Below are 18138 nucleotides of genomic sequence, written 5' to 3'. Positions count from 1 at the left end.
TACCTCTACTGTTTCTCTTCCTCTCCTATCCATGGCCCTCCCCAATTCAGTTCTCCTTCTCCAGGTTCTTAGAAACCCCCAAAGCCCTTGCAATTTGTCTTAATCTGATCCAGCAGAGCTTGTCCTGCTGGCTGCATTAACAATTTGTTTTCTGAAGCAGCTCTGCCACCCACGACAGTGACTCCTCATTTCACAGAGGGCACTGGGATGGGATAATGATTTACATTAGAACCTCTGACTGGTCAGAAATCACATGCCTGATGACAAGAGAATTTAATGTGGTATATGCTAACATAATACTTCCTTTTCCTGTGTTTTATGACTGTTCCATTCCTTTTACAGTGGAACAATATTATTGGCTGTACCAAGAGGACACTCTGATCGCCAACTAAAATACTTTCCACAAATACAGCTTTGGGAAATACAATATACTGTCTGCTACCTAGCCTTTCTTTTGGTCAATATTTTGCTACTCTAAGCCTCAACTATGAGTCAATATTTATCATACAAATTTATATATATACAGTTGTGATCATAAGTTTACAAATCCCTAGCAGAATTTGTAAGATGTGCAGCATTTTAAGAAAACATGAGTGATCAGACAAAACATGTGTTATTTTTATTGTGTTTCAAATTAAACTATTATGCATCACAGAATAGCACAACCATTAAACAAACCATAGCAATAAGGGAAAAAATAAAACTGTCTTGTTCAAAAGTTTGCATACCCTTGAATGTTTGGCTGGTAATACTCATTAAAGTTGACACACAGGTTGAGATGGCAATGAAGGGTAGGTATCCACATCTGTGCTTTGTTTGATTGTAATTAATTTCTGTGGATAAATATAGTCAATGGGTTTCTTAGCTTTTGAGAAACCCTGTGCATTTCATCCAGGTCTGCACTGACTTTGGTGATTACTGAAGCATGGGGAAAGTAAAAGAACTGTCAAAGGATCTGTGAGCAAAGGTAGTTCAACTTTATAAATCAGGAAATGATACAAAAAGATATCCAAAGATTTGAAAATGCAATCAGTACTGTTCAAACTGATTAAGAAGTGGAAAATTATGGGATCTGTTAATACCAAGCCACAGTCAGGTAGACCAAGAAAGATTTCAGACAACTGCCAGGAAAATGTCAGGATGTACAGACAAACCCACAAACAACTTCTACTAAAATACAGGCTTCTCTGAAACAAAGTAGCATGCACAATAAGGAGATACTTGAACAAATATGGGCTGCATGGTAGTGCCAAAATAAAGCCATTGCTGTACCAATGCCACAGAATAGCCCACTTACAATATGCCAAACAGCACCTAAAGAAGCCTCAAAACTTCTGGAACACAATAATTTGGTGTGATGAGATCCAAAATGAACTTTATGGTTATAACCATAAACACAGTTTGGAGAGGAGTCAACAAAGCCTATGAAGAGAAGAACACCATCCCTATTATGAAGCATGGAGGTGGATCTCGGCTGTTTTTTGTGTGTGTATGGGGGTGGGGGGGTGAGCTCCAGCAGCACATACAATTTAGTCAAAATTGATAGCAAGATGAATGCAGCATCTTAACAGAAAATACTAGAGGAGCATTTGCATTCATCAGCCAGGAAGTTGCGCATAGGACGCACTTGGACTTTCCAACAACACAAGGATCTGAAACATAAGGCCAAGTTGAGCAGGAGAAGAAAGGGATGGTTCTGGAATGACCATCACAGTCTCCTGACCTCAATTTCATTGAGCCACTTTGAGACTAACTCAAACATGGAATTCGTGCTAGACAACCAAACAATTTACAGGATTAGGAGGCTTTTTGCCAAGAGGAATGGGCAGCTTTACCACATGAGAAAATAAAGGGCCTCATTCAGAATTATCACAAAAGACTGCAAGCCGTCATTGATGCAAAGGGTCAATACATGATATTAAGAACTAAGGGTATGCAAACATTTGAACAGGACCATTTACTATTTCACTTATTGCTATAGTTTAATAATTGTGCTATTCTGTGATGCATGATAGTTTTATTTATTTATTTGTGGCTTTTATATACCGAACTTCGTAAAGAAACATCAGATCGGTTTATAATAGAACTTCAAAAATCAGCAACAAGAGCTTTACATGGAACTTATAAGAGATCAGTGAATAATACTACAAAAATTAGAAACAAGGCTTAATATAGAAACTTTGCTTGTAGTTATTGATAAATATAGATAACATTGGGAGAAATGTTTGGATGCGGAAGCAGGAGGGAAAGATTGGGGGGAGGAGGGATCGGGGAAAGAAGAATTGCACAGATGGAAAGGATCTATTTGCAAAAAATAGATTTGTGTGGTTATATAAATCAAGACATAATAGTTAAGTTTACAAGATAAATGCGATTGTAAGAGATAGAGATCGTATGCGTTTAATTTGAAACATTAAAAATAACAGACATGTTTTGTCTGATCGCTCATGTGTTCCTAAAATGCTACACATCTTACAAATGCTACCAGGGGTGTGTAAATTTATGAAAACAACTGTATGTGTATATAACACATATATGTACACAAAGACACACAGTCAAATGGTTGGCCATTAAATAAAAGTTTTATTCTCAGGATTGTGAGGATCAAAGTTTTCATAACACACTAATGAAGAAATCACAAGCAAGTTATGCCTACTACAGGGTGGCCCATGGAAAAGTAGTCCACCTCCAATACCAGTGCCTCACAGGCAGGCTACTTTTCCATGGGCCACCCTGTAGTTTAGAAGGGCTTTGGAATATAGATTTATCAGCAAATTTACTTCTGAAGAGATCACTTATTTCCAAATATGCAAACACTGCCAAAAAGAAAAAAAGTGTAGATGAGCGTGCTTGAAATATTCCTATTTACTGTACCTTAGAATGCAATAAGAAAACGTCTGGATTTAAGAGACTCTGAAATTTAATTTCTGAATCATGTAACATCCATGATACTTACATGCATGTGTTATTGATAGCATCATCAGGGCAGTGCCCAGAGCAGTAGCACTTCAGAAATGGCTTGAGGTCTTCTGGTGCCTGTGTAACTCCATCTGCCTGTTTCTTTGGGTCAGAGTTGGCCTTCATTCCTGTACCATGCAGCATGCTGTCCAGATTTTGCCCTGTAAGCCAACAGCAAATGCTGACATAGTCACATAATTCTTTAGACCCAAAATTTACTTGCATCATTGGAGCTGTCTATGTAACCGATGCTACTCAGTCGCTACATGTGTTAACATTCATATGCTCAGGAAAACAGGTAGTTACCTCTTCTAGACACTGCTATGCACTAGAAACCCAGTCTGTTGTTGAAGACAGTGGAGGGGATAGCTGCATGGTTGCTTTCAAAAATATAACAGTTGATCTGCATACCAAAATGGTACAGCTTTAAAGAAAAAGAGCAAAACAACTAGAAAGAGAATGCCCTATATATCTGCTCTAAGAATGGGGTGAACAAAAACAAAAATACTATTTGTCCATCAAGCTCAGTCTTCTTCCAACAACTGTGATAATCAGTCTAATTACTGTCAGGAAACAGTTTATCCAAAGAGAACCCAACATGATTCAAAAGCAAATACTTCAGAAATATACACACAGCCACTTCTGAGATGTATGGCCTGGCACCAGACTTCCTCATCTCCGTAAGGGAAAGGGAGACCTACTTTTACTTCTTTTTGATTGGCCCTCAATTGATGCCACAAGAGCAGCATTCTGCTAGAGATGTGCATTCGTTTATAACGAATTAGGCAATTTCAACAAAATTGCCTAATTCGTTGTGGTTCGGGGGGGGACCTGAACCATGAAACAGATTTTCCCCGAGCTTTGGTAAAAATTTGTTTTTCGGGTTTACTTTCTTACACCCCCCCCCCCCCCCCACCATCCCGATCCCTCCCCAAGACTTACTAAAAGTCCCTTGTGGTCCAGCGGGGTCCTGCGAGCGATCTTTCCCTCCATGCCGTCGGGCCTGCTATGACTCAAAATGGCGCCGATAGCCTTGCCCTTACGATGTCACAGGGGGGACTCCTGACCTCCCCAAGACTTGCCAAAAGTCCCTGGTGGTCCAGCGGGGGTCCGGAGCGATCTCCTGCAATCGGGCCATCGGCTGCCAGTATTCAAAATGGCATGGAGGGAAAGATCGCTCGCAGGACCCCGCTGGACCACAAGGGACTTTTAGTAAGTCTTGGGGAGGGATCGGGATGGTGGTGGTGGTGGGGGGTTTGTAAGAAAGTAAAATTGAAGGATTGGGGTGGGGTTTTTTATTTTTTTAAATAAATGTGCCCCTCTCCCCGCACTAACCCGAAAAACGAATTTTCACCGAAGCTCGCGCAGAAAAAATATAGGTCTGTAAGCGCGTTTGTATGTGCTTTTTTCCCCGCACACAAAATTCTTATTACATATCCGTATAGTGCTTTGAATGGGAAAACACGCGTACAAACATGCGTACACTTGCACAAACCCGCAGCAGCTTCAGCGCACCTTATTACCTCGGCCCCTTTATTTCCCACTTTCTCCTTTACCCACTTAAGATTCTGGGCTCTTTTGGGTAGGGATTTATCAGCACTGTACAATGGTGCATATGTCCAGTAGCGCTATAAAAATGACAAGCATTATTACTATATTAAATCAGACCCTTGAAGTTAATACAAATAAGGAAATGAACATTGATTGCTTTGTTTGTTTTGCCAGGATCTCAATAAGCTTCAGGTTTTTTTCAACCAAGAGTCAAAATAGGAAACCAAATGATAGAAAGAAGCCTGAAATTTAGTATCAAAATGCTGCCTTCTGCACTCGTTCACCACCTATTAATAACTTATCAAGCAGAGAACCCAATTAAAATGAATTCACAACAGACAACAGGTGGGGGGGGGGGGTGAATTCTATTATTTCCAAGATAACATTATTTTAAAAGCAACTGAAAACAAAACTGAATTCTTGTTAGAAACATTTTCATCTCTCCTTGGCCTGTTTCCCCTCATTCAATAAGAAAAAAGCAGAGGTACTGCCAGACTTATGTCAAAAGCTAACATGAAAACAATTGGCAAAGCCATGGTTAAAGACAGGATTTACTGTTTTCCCACAAGCTCGGCTCATTCATGCCCTGGATACAAATCCAACGAGGGAAAGGCCATTGGCCACGTCATGGCAGGGCGTATCTGGATGGTTAGGGTGGGAGCAGCATAACCCATTGATTACATGCCTGGGAGTTCAGCTTTTTATAAACTTTCAGAAGACTGCAGTGCAACTCCACAGAGAGCAAGGCTTTCATTACACAACTGCTAAGCAAGATGGATCTATTTTTTGTCCTAAGCAAACACAAAGATCTTTGAACAGGAGGGTACAAGATCAGCACTGTGAGATAAAATAAACATTCTTCTTTAAAAGGACTTAAAATCCAGGTCTTCCTAACTAATACATCTATCTTTATTTTACCTTTTGTGATTAAAGAAATCTCACATATTGAACCTAAAAATGTTTTCACACACCATATTTTGATTTTTTAAAGGAAGACTATAATTACTTACCATATGGCTCATGATTTTTGAAAACCATATATCTGTTTTAAAATTAAGTCATCTTTAAACATGAGCTTTTTAATATGGTACTCTGAGTGAAACTCCATATAAAAAAAAAAAAAAAAGAATTCTACACATATTTTGTAGTTCTGCTTTATATTTGTCAAAATAACAATATGATTAGTCTGAGTCCATTAACTGCTATTAAGCAAGTTTACTTAGGGAATAGCCACTGCTATTAATTGCATCAGTAGCATGGGATCTTCTTAGTGTTTGGGTAATTGCCAGGTTCTTGTGGCCTGGTTTGGCCTCTGTTGCAAACAGGATGCTGGGCTTGATGGACCCTTGGTCTGACCCAGTATGGCAATTTCTTATTTTCTTAATAAACTTAAAACACAATACAGAGAATTACTCAAAGATGCAGAATTTTAAATTGTTTTCAAATGCAGAATTCCCTCAGGAGTACTGTAAACATACATCATAAGGCTCCCCCTTCCCTCTCCTTAGGCTTGAAATATTCCTCTCCGAACCCAAATCACGAGATTCACACCCTCCCCCTTAGCACGCTCTCCTTTCTAGGCCCACGCTCGACACCCACTGCTCCTCAACTAAGCTCAAGCTTCCCCTGTTCACTCTCAGTAGCCATATCTATCCAGAAGAAAAATGGAATCCTTGAGGGTTTTCTGTACCTTTTAAAAGACCAACAAAAAATGTGGTGTGACATTTCATGAAAAGATGTTCATGGTCCTGTCTTGAAATGTACATCTTTTGTCTCATTCCTTTAACGAGTTAACACAACATAAGAACATAAGAGCATGCCATACTGGGTCAGACCAAGGGTCCATCAAGCCCAGCTTCCTGTTTCCAACAGTGGCCAATCCAGGCCATAAGAACCTGGCAAGTACCCAAAAACTAAGTCTATTCCATGTTACCTTTGCTAGTAATAGCAGTGGCTATTTTCTAAGTCAACTTAATTAATAGCAGGTAATGGACTTCTCCTCCAAGAACTTATCCAATCCTTTTTTCAACACAGCTATACTAACTGCACTAACCATGTCCTCTGGCAACAAATTCCAGAGTTTAATTGTGCGTTGAGTGAAAAAGAACTTTCTCCGATTAGTTTTAAATATGCAACATGCTAACTTCATGGAGTGCCACCTAGTCTTTTTATTATCCAAAAGAGTAAATAACTGATTCACATCTACCCGCTCTAGACCTCTCATGATTTCAAACACCTATCATATCCCCCCTCAGCCATCTCTTCTCCAAGCTGAAAAGTCCTAACCTCTTTAGTCTTTCCTCATAGGGAAGCTGTTCCATTCCCCTTATTATTTTGGTAGCCCTTCTCTGTACCTTCTCCATCGCAATAATATCTTGTTTGAGATGCGGCAACCAGAATTGTATACAGTATTCAAGGTGCGGTCTCACCATGGAGCAATACAGAGGCATTATGACATTTTCCGTTTTATTCACCATTCCCTTTCTAATAATTCCCAACGTTCTGTTTGCTTTTTTGACTGCTGCAGCACACTGAGCCGACGATTTTAAAGAATTATCCACTATGGTGCCTAAATCTCTTTCCTGGGTTGTAGCACCTCATATGGATCCCAACATTGTGTAACTATAGCATGGGTTATTTTTCCCTATATGCATCATCTTGTATTTATCCACATTAAATTTCATCTGCCATTTTGATGCCCAATTTTCCAGTCTCACAAGGTCTTCCTGCAATTTATCACAAACTGCTTGTGATTTAACTACTCTGAACAATTTTGTATCATCTGCATAACATAACCCTCCTACTTCTATCCTGTAGAGTCCACATATAAGAATGTATCCAACTCTAAATAGAATACTCAAAGATATAGCATGAATTTAAAGAGAAAATATACAAATGAATAAGATAAGTATATGATAAAAAATATACCCTTATTTCTGAACCATCCTATTTTGATCAAATGAATCCAGGAAAGGCTTCCAGATTTTTGAATCATCAGGATAAAAATCCCTAACCTGGTATGTCAGTTGTTCCATGGCATAAATGTGCCACAGAGTTTGAAACCATAAAGGAGGTTTAGACAGTAAGTTCCACTGAACAGTAATCAGACAACTAGTTGCCACAGGCACATGAAAAATTAGCATAGGCAATTGTGACCTTCTAAATTATGACTTGACTTAATGCCGCTGCAGGGTCCAGGTGGATTTTGACCTTAGTAAACGTATATCCCAAGAAATAATTTCAGACCAAAAGATCCTGATAACAGGGCACTCCCATCAGGTATGAAAAAAAACCCCAAAAGCAAACCTCTCTCCAACAAGGAGGATCCTTTTTAAAACCCGTTTTATATAATACCAGCAATAAAAATTCTTGTATGCATTCTTCTGAATAGAGGCACCAATAGAATTCCCTTTGCACATCCTTATAAAAATGTCCCCATTCTTTCTCGGATAAGACAGACTTATTCCTAAGTCTTCTTTAGGTTATCAAACATCTTAAAATCATCACTCAGAATTTTATAATTGAGGGAAACCAAAGCTTTATCCCTAAATCCAGTTAGGATCAACTGTTCAAAAACACTGCGCCCTCTGATTTCACCTTAGTCTTTGAGAGTCAACCCATTAATTTCTCCTGTACAGACTGCAGTGTGAGAAAAGAATCCCCATACAGCTGAGCAGCTCAAGGCATCCAGTGACCCACAAAGAAAAGTTCACCTTAGCAAAATGACCAGGAAAGTCTGGATTATTCCATAATGGAGAGAGAGAAGAAAGGAAAGATGATGGCTTCCTCCTAACAAATATAGTATACCATACATCCAAACCTGGAGATATAAAGAAGTTGAGGCCCAAAAAGGAACAGCAATCTGTTTTTATTTATTTATTTTTATATCCATGGCAAGTTCTCTTTCCATTAGGATCCAATAATTATCCATGAACACATTCCAGGAAAATATAATACCTTTTAAAAACGTAGCCCAGTTATACACCCTAAAGTCTGGAAGTCCTAGTCCTCCAATATCCCTCTGTCCAGATATGCTCTGGAAACCAATTCTAGATGTTTTGCACTGCCAAATAAAGCCAGAAGTTTATTTTTTGTTTCTGAAAAAAGAAACTGGGACGCAAATAGGCAGCATATCAAATAGAAATATAAACCACAGGAGAATAGGATGGATAATCTTGTTAATCTATTTAGGATGTTGAGAAAGAGATTGAGTGGCCATATTGAATTTTGCTCCTTCATTTTGGAGAGAATTTTTTAAGGTGTGTTCTCAGTCTCTATTCGCATGCTGAGGCTCAGATCAGGGCTTAATTTGTGGGGAAATGGCCTGGAACACAGTTCCACCACGTCTTTTCAGAATTTAAAGGAAGTGTTCTGTTCTAGTACATCCCATCCAGGCAGCAGGGAAGAGGGGGATGAGCCTGAAGCATACAGAGCAGAGAGCAGCCATTCTGTTCCTATTGTTCTGCCCTCTTCTCCTGCTGTTTTTCAGGGAACAGAAGCTGAGTGTGTGATCCTGAAGAATTCACTACAGCACACAGAACAGATATGTAAAAACAAAAGTTGAATTAGCAGTAGTATAATAGCTAAGGTTGAAGCATTGACAATTATCATTACTATTCACAAGTTTCAAATTTGTACTACTTCAACTCTATTTTGCATCTGTTACCTGGGGCTTAAATTATGGTAGAACGATCAGGACAGTGTTCTGCCACCGTTTTTCTGGGTTCTAAGGAAGTGAAGCAGAGCTAAATGATATACATCAGTTTTGGTGGACGAAGAATGGCTGGAGGTTGAGAGAGTATTTGGGATACAGTTCCTGGCTCCACTTCCTCTGACAGATCATACCTGGCCATGGCCCTGCTCTTCGCTCCTTCCTCCTTCTCTGTTCCAAAGTTCCACTTCCTTTCTGTTTAAAAATTAAGCTCTGGCTCAAATTATAATGAATGGTATGACATCACAGAGGTTTCCCTTAGAGAAAGGAAATGATGCAGAGTTGCCCTCTTTCACCTCTTTTTGTTTGCTCTTACGATAAAACCTTTACTGGCTTGGATTAGGAAACATCCTGGTTACACAGGTATCATGGGAGCTGATGGTAGTGATAATCGGATAGTGCTGTTTACTGATGATAATCTTCACTATGTTACCAATCCTTTTCAAACTTTGCAAGTAATCTTGGAAGCTATACAAGTTTTTGGTAGGATTTCATGCTATAAGGGTATTGAGGGCAAAACAGATTCTCGGAATTATGGATAGTCCAGATATGTGGAAAGAGAATAGAATTTTTTTTCCTGTTAAGTGGGGTAATAATTTGAAATATTGAGTTATTACAAACAGTTTGGAGAAGCTTTTTAAGTTTAATTATTTGTCTTTGCTGGGTAAAGTTAGGAATGATTTATGACTTGTTTTCCCCTTCCATACTTCTTGTAGGCCGATACAGTACAGTGCGCTCCAGTGGGGCGCACTGTTAACCTGCATTTGGATGCACATTTTCGACCCGCTAGCTTTTCCCCTTATTCAGTAAGGGGTATTAGCGCGTCGAAAACGCACGGCCAAAACCCCCCCCCCCCCCCCCCCCGAAACTAATAGCGCCTGCAACATGCATTTGCATGTTGATGGCCCTATTAGTTATTCCCGCACGATTCAGCAAGTAAAATGTACAGCCAAGCCGCGCATTTTACTTTCAGAAATTAGCGCCTACCCAAAGGTAGGCGTTAATTTCTGCCGGCACCGGGAAAGTGTGCAGAAAAGCAGTAAAAAAATTGCTTTCTGTATACCTTCCAACTTAATATCATGGCGATATTAAGTTGGAGGTCCCAAAAATAAAAAATAATTTAATATTAAAAAAAAAAATTTTAATCAGCCTGCAGCTCGCTTATTCAGATATTCAAAGTTGCTAACATTTCAGAGAGAATGAGACGGGATTTAAGGAAGCTGGAAGAGTGGTCGAAGATATGGCAGCTGAAATTCAATGCCAAGAAGTGCAAAGTCATGCATTTGGGGAGTGGTAATCCGAATGAACTGTATTCGATGGGGGGGGGGGGGGGGGGGGGGGAAGGCTGATGTGCACGGAGCAGGAGAGAGACCTTGGGGTGATAGTGTCTAATGATATGAAGTCTGCGAAACAATGCGACAAGGCGATAGCAAAAGCCAGAAGAATGCTGGGATGCATAGAGAGAGGAATATCAAGTAAGAAAAGGGAAGTGATAATCCCCTTGTACAGGTCCTTGGTGAGGCCTCACCTGGAGTACTGTGTTCAATTCTGAAGACCGTATCTACAAAGAGACAAGGACAAGTTGGAAGCGGTACAGAGAAGGGCGACCAGGAAGGTGGAGGGTCTTCATCAGTTGACATACGAGGAGAGATTGAAGAATCTAAATATGTACACCCTGGAGGAAAGGAGGAGCAGGGGTGATATGATTCAAACTTTCAGATACTTGAAAAACTTTAACGATCCAAAGACAACGACAAACCTTTTCCAACAGAAAAAAATCAGCAGAACCAGAGGTCACAAGCTGAGGCTCCAAGGAGGAAGACTAAGAACCAATGTCAGGAAGTATTTCTTCACGGAGAGAGTGGTGGATGCCTGGAATGCCCTTCCGGAGGAAGTGGTGAAGTCCAAAACTGTGAAGCACTTCAAAGGGGCGTGGGATAAACATTGTGGATCCATCAGGTCCAGAGGACACATATAAAAGAGCAGGTAGCAAAACACTGCACGGAGCGGCAGTAGCCACAGAGGCATCCACGGAGCGGGATGCCATTGGTAGTTGTTCCACCTTCACGGAGCGGAAGGATGGAGGGCTGTCATCTCCCAATTAAATAAAAAAAAAAAAGAAAAAAAACAGGGATGGGTTCATGGGCTATAGGTATTACCAATTATTAGGCTTTTCAATATTTGATGATAGTTAATGTGACTTTCAAGGCATGCTTCACTTTCAATGCATATCCAGCGTGGCTCCCTGCTTCAATGACAGGGGAAAAGAAAAACTGATACTTCACACATATCCAGCATTGCCCTCTGCTTCATGGCAGAGAGCTATGCTGCCGCTTACCCAACTGATCGAGCTTGATATTTCGCTTGGAGGCAGCTCCATCACTGCTCTCTGCATTGGTGGTGGGGGTGAAAAGGGAATTAGAACATAGGGTTGCAGGGAGCCAGGAGAAACAGATTAGTATTGGAAGAAATGAGTGTGAAGCTTGCTGGGCAGACTGGATGGACCAATTGGTCTTCTTCTGCCGTCATTTCTATGTTTCTAGCGCTGCGAAACTTCGGCCGTATGTTGAGCTTCGTTAAAACCAATGAGCTTTGTTAAAATCAATATTACAGTACTGAAGATTGAATGACAAAAATATATAAATGAAAAACCTTGAAAAGAAAAATTGAAAAAAGAAATTATTGAAAAAAACAGAACACTAAAGACTGCCGCAGATGATTAGAGGTCAGGGCGGCTCTCGTTTGGAAACTATAGAGAACACGCTGTCAGGCTTGATGATGCGGCTTTAAATTTGCAAACAAAAATTAAAAATTTTTTGGGAAGCGGTATAATTGATATAAGACTGTTTGGAGTGTGACATTTCCTTTTTGTATTACATTTAGCTTGACAATGCTTATGCTTTATCCTATTTTCTTTCATGCAATGCCACCTCCTGCAGATGCCTGGAACAACATTTCTTATTGAACCATTCAATCTTGGATAATTCCCTTTTCACCCTCTCTTCCAGATTTCTAAAGGCGCGGTTTCTAATAGCACTTAAAGCTATCAGTTTAGCTTTCAATGTTGTCTGAGGAGCAGCAAGTAATAAAATAAAAAAATTCCGGCCAGGTAGATTAGGTTTAGGGGATGGGGAGGGGAAGGGAAGAGAAAGGAGGTTTAGGCAACGGGTTTAAGGAAGTTCCCTCCCAGTCCGCTCCTTAATTGGAGCGGACTGGGAGGGAACTGGGGAAGCCTGGATTGTGTCGCCATGCAGAGTTTGTAAAAGTCGCCCCCCTTGCGCGCAGCCACACGATTTTATAACATGCGCGTGCACGCATTAAAATCTACCCCTTTGTTTTTGGCTGGTGTCACCTTGTCCCCTTTTACATACTTTTGCCTTTGTTAGAAGTAGTAGTACTGTTCGGTCCCTTTTCCCTGGGTGAGGGTATGAGGGGGTTAGGAAGGGTATCTTCCTTTTCTTGGCTTTGGGTTCTGGTTTGGTGGGGTTTGGCTCTTACTGTACACCAGACTTATTTCCCTGGGTATGAGGATAGGCTGGAAGGTATTGTTTAGGAATTTCTTGCTTTTATTTTTTTCTGCTATGTTCCTTTTTTATATATTTCCTTCTGTTTTTCAATTACCACTACGATTGTGTTAGATATTGGTATTACTGTTTTATTTCAACCATGTCATCATTCTTTGACTGTTCTCATTGTTCAATGAAAGAGAAGGGGCTGAATTCTCTAATTAAAAGGAGCATGCTCCAAAGGGAAGCATTTTATAAAAAGGTTTTAGTGTATTACATGCAGGAGAGCTATAGACAGGCAAGATAAAGAATTTTCCATAAAAAGCAAATATATCATTTATTTTTCTTCCACGAAGATTAAAAAAGGGAGAGTAGAAATTTTGTTAGTTAGAAATTTTCCTTTTATGGTAATTAAATCCAGAAAAGATCCAAATTAACACTATATTTTTGTTAAGGTCCTTTTTTTTAAATCATCAATTGCTATTCCTTGAACATGGTATGCTTGTATAGTTATGTTGAAATCATAAATAAAAAGTAAAAAAAAAAAAACCTACACATGAAACTACCACCTAAATCCCCAGATATCAACGAAAATATAAAGAACATGACTCTAAAGAAGGGAACTCTAGAACAACCCACCCCTCAGTTCTGACAAAGACTTGTAGAAAAATAAGAAGGCCAAATAGTATGAGCTTCAATTCTAAATCCAGCTGTATACCTTCATTAACCCACCCATGTTAATATGTATGCTTCTTAGCCCAGCAAGCCTCTAGCTGACCCAAACAGAATACAAGAATATCGGCCTATCCAGCCCGAAATAAGCAAGCACTTACAAATTAAAGCAGGCAGTTAAACATGCATGGCAAACAATATGGTACCAACATCATTATAATAAATAGCCTACTATAGGGAAACAAACATAACTAGAACCACAAAATCCAAGACAACCAGGAGCACCATGTTCCATTTATCCATTTGACTGCTCAAGAAATGATAATCTCAATTTCTTTCTATAGTTATGATGACTTCTTCTAGGTGAAATTGCCATCCACTCTAGTGATGTAGGCAAAAAGAGTCTTCTATTGGTTTTCTTCCAGCAATGCAATCAAATACTTCCCTTCATTCTTCCAGATCTGTAATGCGGTAGTCCCTTCCATCGTAGGAGTACCGTAAATCAAAAGGAAAGCCCCAATGATATCTTATGCCTTTATCTCGCAACTAAGTAGTCAAGGTCTAAAAAATGTCCACCTCTCCAGGCTGTACTGGGATAAATCTAGAAAAAGTTGTATTTTTCCACCCTTGAGGTCCAATCCATCTTTTCTTCCCACATTGGTCAGGACTGCTTGCTTATTCTCAAATTAATGTAGGCAAACAACAATAGTTCTTGGATATCTTCGACCTTATTCTGATTATGTGCTCTAAAAATTTTTTTTTTTTTTAAAGAGTCCTTTTAAGACATCATTAAAGCAGTTTAGCTGAATCTTCGGTTTTATCATCTTCTGGAACCTCCAGGATCCTTATATTGTTCCTTTGCTGATGATTCTCAATATCATCCTGATATTCCTTGAACTCCTCAGTGATTTTTCAATGCTCTTCATTCTTTTGTAGAATTTGGCACTTGAATCAATCTGCTCACCGATATGCACTTCATTTAAAGGTACTCTCAGCTCTTTGAACTATTCTTTGAGGTTAGAAATTGAGCTGCTAATGTTAGATCTCAGCAGTTTAATTTCTTTGACAAATTCAGAGATTACTAACTCTGCCACAATATCATCCACACTCTGGGATTCTAGTGCAAGGTACATCCACAGACCCTTTACTAAATTCTGCAGATCCCTTTACACGTCTATTAAACTTAGCCAGTGCGGCAGGATAATAGGGCTTTGGCACCATCGTTAATGGAAAATAAAAAGAACACTTCACTTATACATGGGAAAGGAATAAAAATATAGCCCAGGAAAGACAAATGTTCAGAGTGGCAAGCAGAGTCCCTCACACAGCCCATTCAGTCTTAAAAAAAATACAACCAAGGAGGAGATAAGGACCAATTAAAAGATTTAAAAAAAGCAGCCAAATAATATGCAATGTCCAATCAGAAAAAATTAAGTCCTGTAGAATTCATGGGCTAGTTTCAAATAAAGGAAAGAAAAATAAATATCCGTTTCCACAATGCACTCCATCGGGAGACAAAGATGGCCACCCTCTGCTGCCCTCCAGCCCAGGAGGGCCTATTCATTCTGCTCCACATCAGCTTCTGCGTCCATCAAGCGAGACTGCAGCACATTCATGTAGGCAGGCGTGAATGTGTCCTCGGCAGTAATGCTTTCTTACGGCAACCCGAACCTGCAATGCCACTGTTGCTCAACTCCCCGGCTGTATCCTGGGCATGCGTGCCATTCCATAATCAGGCTCACACCTTGCTAGAGGCTGACGGTTGGCACAGTATCAAGATCTTCGATTGAAACCGAATTAGACAACCTGAGGTGGTAGCAATAAGAAACTTAAGAAATTGCCATACTGGATCAGACCAAGGGTCCATCAAGCCCAGCATCCTGCATCCAACAGTGGCCAAACCAGGTTACAAGAACCTGGCAAGTACCCAAACACTAAGTAGATCCCATGCTACTGATGCCAGTAATAGCATCGGTAGCATGGGAGAGCTGAATATACCAAAAATATATGGCAGAATTAGGCGAAGAAAAGAGGATTTAGCCGGGGGGGGGGGGGGGGGGGGGCGGGAGAAAAAACCTCAGGCAGTCAACTTCCAGGCAACCCCCCCCTTTTTTTTTTTTTTTTAATAGTTTTAAAGTGACTTCTTTCTCATCCAGTACCACCAAGTCCCATTAGTATGCACCCAAGTGCACTGCAGAGCTGCTTGCTTATTCCCAATGAGAAAGACACATGCTAGCACCACCTCTAAAGAATTAAAATATGGCATGCAGAGCCCAAGAGCAAAAGTAATAATTAAAACCAGATCTATGGCTGAGTAATTTTTAAAATAGACTGGTGAAGCACTGAATGATGTCAAGAATAAAAAAAAATAAAAAGTGAGTATTTTTTTTTTTTCGGCTAGATGCTTCAAGGAAAGGGTGGAGTGAAAGACATGGCACCAACATTAAAGCTGTTTCCTTTTCCAATGTGACACATCATGCAAGCTTTCACATTTTACACATCCAAGAGTATTAAAGTCTAGACCGAACCCTTGAGTAACCTGATCGTGTCTTTATTGCTCTAATCAGTGCAGACAGGCTTGCAGACTTCTATTCCTCTGTCAGATTAGCTCAATACAGATATATATATAGATATATATAATACATTATTCAGCTGTGTATCCTTTTAAACAGCAAAATAAAAAAAACAGAGGTCTAGTTTGGACATGAATGTAACAGAGAATACCCATTACAGTAACACCATAGTGATAATGCTGTGTGAATAAAACAAATGTTAATTTCTTAATGATGCCCTGAGATGACCAGGGTGGGGGAGTAAGGGCAAAAATGCTCAAGGCCAGGGCTTCCCAAACCTGTGCTGGGGACACCCAGCCAGTTGGGTTTCAGGAGGATCCACAATGAACATGCATAAGATAAATTATATACTGAGTCTCCATGATATGCAAATGTATCTCATGCACATTCACTGTGGATCTCCTGAAAACCCAAGTGGCTGCAGGTCCCCAGGACAGGTTTGGGAAGCCCTGCTCAAGGGTCTTCTGTGAAAATGTTTCCCAAATTCAATGCTCGGGACCCTCATCCAGGTCTGGTTTTCACCATGATTATTCTTGCGTTACTTTTTGCACACATTTAGGGACGAGGGCCAAGGAACAGATTAATTTGTACATTATAGGCCAGGTTTAAAAAGGCCTGCGTACGTAAAACCCGGGGTTCACGCGCGTGGCCGGGCCTTGCGCATGCCGCGCGAATTCTGAAAGGGCCCCAGTCGCGCGCGTAAGCCCCGGGTCACGCACAAGTGCTGGGCCTCTTCAAAGGGGCGGGGGCCAGGACAGCGCCACTGAATGCTGCCCCGGTGACCTGCGCACTGGCAGCCGGTCAGCACGCGCAACTTACTTCAGCTATGGCCGTGAGGTCGGTAGGGTTTAGGGGGTGGGGAGGAAAGGGGAAGAGGGGAGAGTTTAGGTAGGGGGGGGTAGGGAAGTTCCCTCCCAGTCCGCTCCTTAATTGGAGCGAACTGGGAGGGAACCGGGGAAGGCCCGACCGTGTCGCCGCCCTGAATTTGCAAGATTTCACCCCCCCCCCCCCCCCCCGCCATCCTTGCGCACATGTCTGAAAATCTGCCCTGAAAACCAGACCTGGCCGAGGGTAACAAGGACCAAGTTTGAGAAAAAACTTTGGCATAAAGGCTGTTGGTACTTTCTATTCACACTTCAAGATTATTTAAACCCCTTTAGCTATTATAATGTGTCATTTTATAAAGAATAGTAATAACTGTATTCCTAGGAAAACCTGTGTGCAATCTGTACTTGATTACTACTTAAAGAAATGTTAACAACCCTTTTGACACTGCAGCTTTCCCCCCCCCAACAGAATTGCTGCTTCTGCCTCCTCCTCGGCCAGCTTCCCTGTGAGGGTGGAACAAGGTGGTTTCTAATTTCAGTGATGAAAGCCAATGGAGGATGGGGCAGCAGCAAATAAAAAGTGCTCATGGGGGGAGGGGGGTGGTGGTGGCAGGGGAGGATAGGGGAAGACTTTGCCATATGCCATAGCAGCTGCGGCCTGCTCACGCCCTCTCCCTGCCAGTGGGCCATACGTTTCCCAGCACCGAGGTACGCTGGTCGGAAATTTTTTCCTCTACTGAGCTCATTCCATCTGGGTTTCTGGTCACAGAGGTGTTTTGACCCAGCTGAAATACAGCAAACAGGATGAACTAAGAACTGAAAAAATGCAAAATATCAACCTAATAAACGAAGCTTGACCGACGTGCCGCAAATGCGCAGTAGAGAGCAGCTCTACTGCGCATGTGTGGGCAAGCACGTTGGTCTCAGCGAGCGTCAGCTGGATATCAACATGGCGGCATCGAGTGGTAGAGACAAGGAGCGGCAGCCAGTAGCGAGGAAGGAGGAGAGAGTGAGTGAGAGGGAGGAAGTGAGTGAGAGGGAGGAAGTGGGTGTGTGGGTGGGAGGAGAGGGTGTGTGGGTGGGAGGAGAGAGTGGGTGGGAGGAAGAAGTGGGGAGGAGTGAGGGGAGAGGGAGAATGAGGGGGAAGGGGGGAGAATGAGGGGGAGGTGAGAGACAGAGGGATGTGAGTAAGTGGAAGGGTAAGAAGTTGTGGAGCAGAGAAAAAGGGAGTGGAGGAGGGCTGAGGGAGAGGGGATGGGATTGAGAGAGGGTGGGGAGAGTGACTGAGGGAAGGGGAGGGAGGTGAGGGGAGGGAGGCAGTGGGTAAGACTGAGTGGAGG

At 41.3% G+C, this 18138-nt stretch overlaps 1 protein-coding gene across 1 annotated transcript in view; it reads right to left on the bottom strand.

The window, feature by feature from the left end:
• The window catches only part of BMPR1A (bone morphogenetic protein receptor type 1A), a 293674-nt gene that overhangs the window by 39331 nt on the left and 236205 nt on the right, over positions 1–18138 (bottom strand). Inside the window, exon 4 of the mRNA XM_029609335.1 lies at positions 2957–3119. Coding sequence (XP_029465195.1) covers positions 2957–3119 — 163 coding nt within the window. The remainder of the gene's footprint in view (positions 1–2956; positions 3120–18138) is intronic.

This window comes from Rhinatrema bivittatum, chromosome 7, assembly GCF_901001135.1.
Source record: "Rhinatrema bivittatum chromosome 7, aRhiBiv1.1, whole genome shotgun sequence".
NCBI classification, from domain to species: domain Eukaryota; kingdom Metazoa; phylum Chordata; class Amphibia; order Gymnophiona; family Rhinatrematidae; genus Rhinatrema; species Rhinatrema bivittatum.
This window is presented reverse-complemented; position numbering and strand designations above follow the sequence as displayed.